This window comes from Protobothrops mucrosquamatus, unplaced genomic scaffold (genome assembly GCF_001527695.2).
Source record: "Protobothrops mucrosquamatus isolate PMUCROS unplaced genomic scaffold, P.Mucros_1.0 scaffold22059, whole genome shotgun sequence".
In the NCBI taxonomy this organism is placed as follows: domain Eukaryota; kingdom Metazoa; phylum Chordata; class Lepidosauria; order Squamata; family Viperidae; genus Protobothrops; species Protobothrops mucrosquamatus.
This window is the reverse complement of record NW_015407814.1, coordinates 1-2290: the sequence shown is the minus strand read 5'-3', so window position 1 is coordinate 2290 and position 2290 is coordinate 1. Positions and strand designations below refer to the sequence as shown.

General features: G+C 49.0%; 1 protein-coding gene across 1 annotated transcript; it reads right to left on the bottom strand.

The window, feature by feature from the left end:
• Positions 1-423: 423 nt before the first annotated feature.
• LOC107301999 (solute carrier family 2, facilitated glucose transporter member 6-like) lies at positions 424-1440 on the bottom strand (the record flags this gene model as incomplete). The annotated part of the gene is made up of 2 exons (XM_015831138.1): positions 424-630; positions 1278-1440. Coding segments are annotated over 2 exons (370 nt in total), but the record flags the coding sequence as incomplete, so codon positions are not given.
• Between the last annotated feature and the right edge of the window lie 850 nt (positions 1441-2290).

The window sequence follows — 2290 nt, the reverse complement described above, 5'->3', positions numbered from 1 at the left end:
AGGAAGGAAGGAAGGAAGGAAGGAAGGAAGGAAGGAAGGAAGGAAGGAAGGAAGGAAGGAAGGAAGGAAGGAAGGAAGGAAGGAAGGAAGGAAGGAAGGATACAAGCAAGTCAGTTGCAAGCATGAACTGGTAATGTCCCCAAACTGACACACTTCTGCAGCTGCACCTGAAGGTCCCAAGAAACTCTTGGACAGCTCTTTGACCCATGGGATGAACTTAGGCACCCCTCAGAGGGACCTTAGGGAGAACCCATCATGAGAACATCCACCTGCCTGGTTGCCAAAGGATGACCTGTGGTCCATCAGAGGAACTCAAGAGTAGCCCTCTGGAATAACCCCTAAGAAGTTCCTCAAAAGTCAGGAACCTCGACAACCTGACTCTCAAGATCTCCAGCAGAAGGACCCATGGGAGATCACACTCACCGGGATGGCCGCTGAGGTCACTCCTCCCGCAAAGCCTGTGAGAAGCCTTCCGACCAGGAGCATCCAGACCTCCTGGGCGCTGGCCATGAGCAAGTACCCAATGGCAGAAGGGATGGCGGAGAACATGATGCTCAGCTTGCGCCCCAGGCGGTCGTTGAAGTACATGGTGCACAGCCCGCCTGCGGCTACTCCTAAGGTGAAGATGGACTAGAAGACAGAAAGAGAGGAAGGAGGTCAACAAAGAAGACCACACAATCACAACCAGTGCTTAGAAGGCAGCACTGTAGGCAAACTGTCCACTGCCAGGAGTTCGATCCTGACCAGCTCAAGGTTGACTCAGCCTTCCGTCCTTCCGAGGTGGGTCAAATGAGGACCCAGATTGTTGGGGGTCAAGACGCTGGCTCTGTAACCCGCTTAGAGAGGGCTGTGAAGCATCGTAAAGCGGTATATAAGTCTGAGTGCCATCGCTATAACAGCAGTTACAGGTAATCCTCAACTTATAATCACACAGTTCAAATTTACGACGGGCCTCGCCAGAGCGACTTACAACCCATTTTTTTGGAGTTGCGACAGCCACACAAACGCCCCACACAAACGTGTGATCAAATCTGGGGCACTTGGTAACCCCTTCACCATTGGCAGAGACCCAGGTCCACAATTTGCAATCTCTCTTTTTTTTTTTAGTCGTATGTACTTCCAGTTTCCAGCAAAGAACTTTGGGGTGGGGAATGGATTTGCTTAACTAACACCATGTGCGCTTAACAACTGCTTAAGGTCTGTTGTTTAAAAAAAAAGAAAAAAGGGGGGGGTCACTACGAATCCAGTCGCTCGATTCCTCGATTTACCCCACTTACCCCAAACCAGGAAGCGGTAGCCCTGGTTAGTTGCAAGTTAGGAACTGGAGATTTCACCAAAGCTGGTATGACGGGCGAGGTGTACACTAACGCAAAGCCGAAACTGAAATTCCCCAACACTGCAGCGAAGCAGGCAAGGAGGAGACGCTGGTTTCTGAGTGTCCTGGGCAAAAGAGAGAAGGAAGAAGAGGAACCAAAGTGAGATCCATCTCAAAGGCTGAAGGGGAGCTGTGAACCGGAGAGAGACAGGTGTTTTTAAAGCTAGAATATAGAATAATAGAGCTGGAAGGGACCTTGGAGGTCTTCTAGTCCAACCCCCTGCTCAAGCAGGAGACCCTATACCATTTCAGACAAAGGGTTGTCCAGTTTCTTCTTAAAAACTTCCAGTGTTGGAGCATTCACAATTTGCTCCATTGATTAATTGTTCTCACTGTCGGGAAGTTTCTCCTTAGCTCCAGGTTGCTTCTCTCCTTGATTGGTTTCCATCCACTTTTTCTTGTCCTGCCTTCAGGGGCTTTGGAGAATAGCTTGACTCCCTCTTCTTTGGGGCAGCCCCTGAGATACTGGAACACTGCTATCATGTCCCCCCTTGTCCTTCTCTTCATTAAACTAATCATACCCAATTCCAGCAACCGTTCCTTATAGGTTTTAGTCTCCAGTCCCCTAATTATCTTTGTTGCTCTTCTCTGCACTCTTTTCTAGAGCCTCAGCATGATTTTATATCTCGATAAGTTTCCATCTGTTACTTCTTCTCCTGCCCTCAGGTGCCTCGGAAGAATAAGTTGACCCCCTCTTCTCTGGGACAGCCCCTCAAATATTCCAGGGCACGTGCAGATTTCTTTTCCTTCTGCAAAAGCCAGCTCAAGGCAGGCGACAGGCAAGCCGAGTGAAAGGATGTAAAAAAAAGTGCCGGTAATTTCATGGACTGGGGTAGAAAAAGAGAAGCGGAGAAAGACAGCGCTATAATCTGAGACCGAACTGAGAAAATGTGGGTGACTTAAAAACGTCTCCTT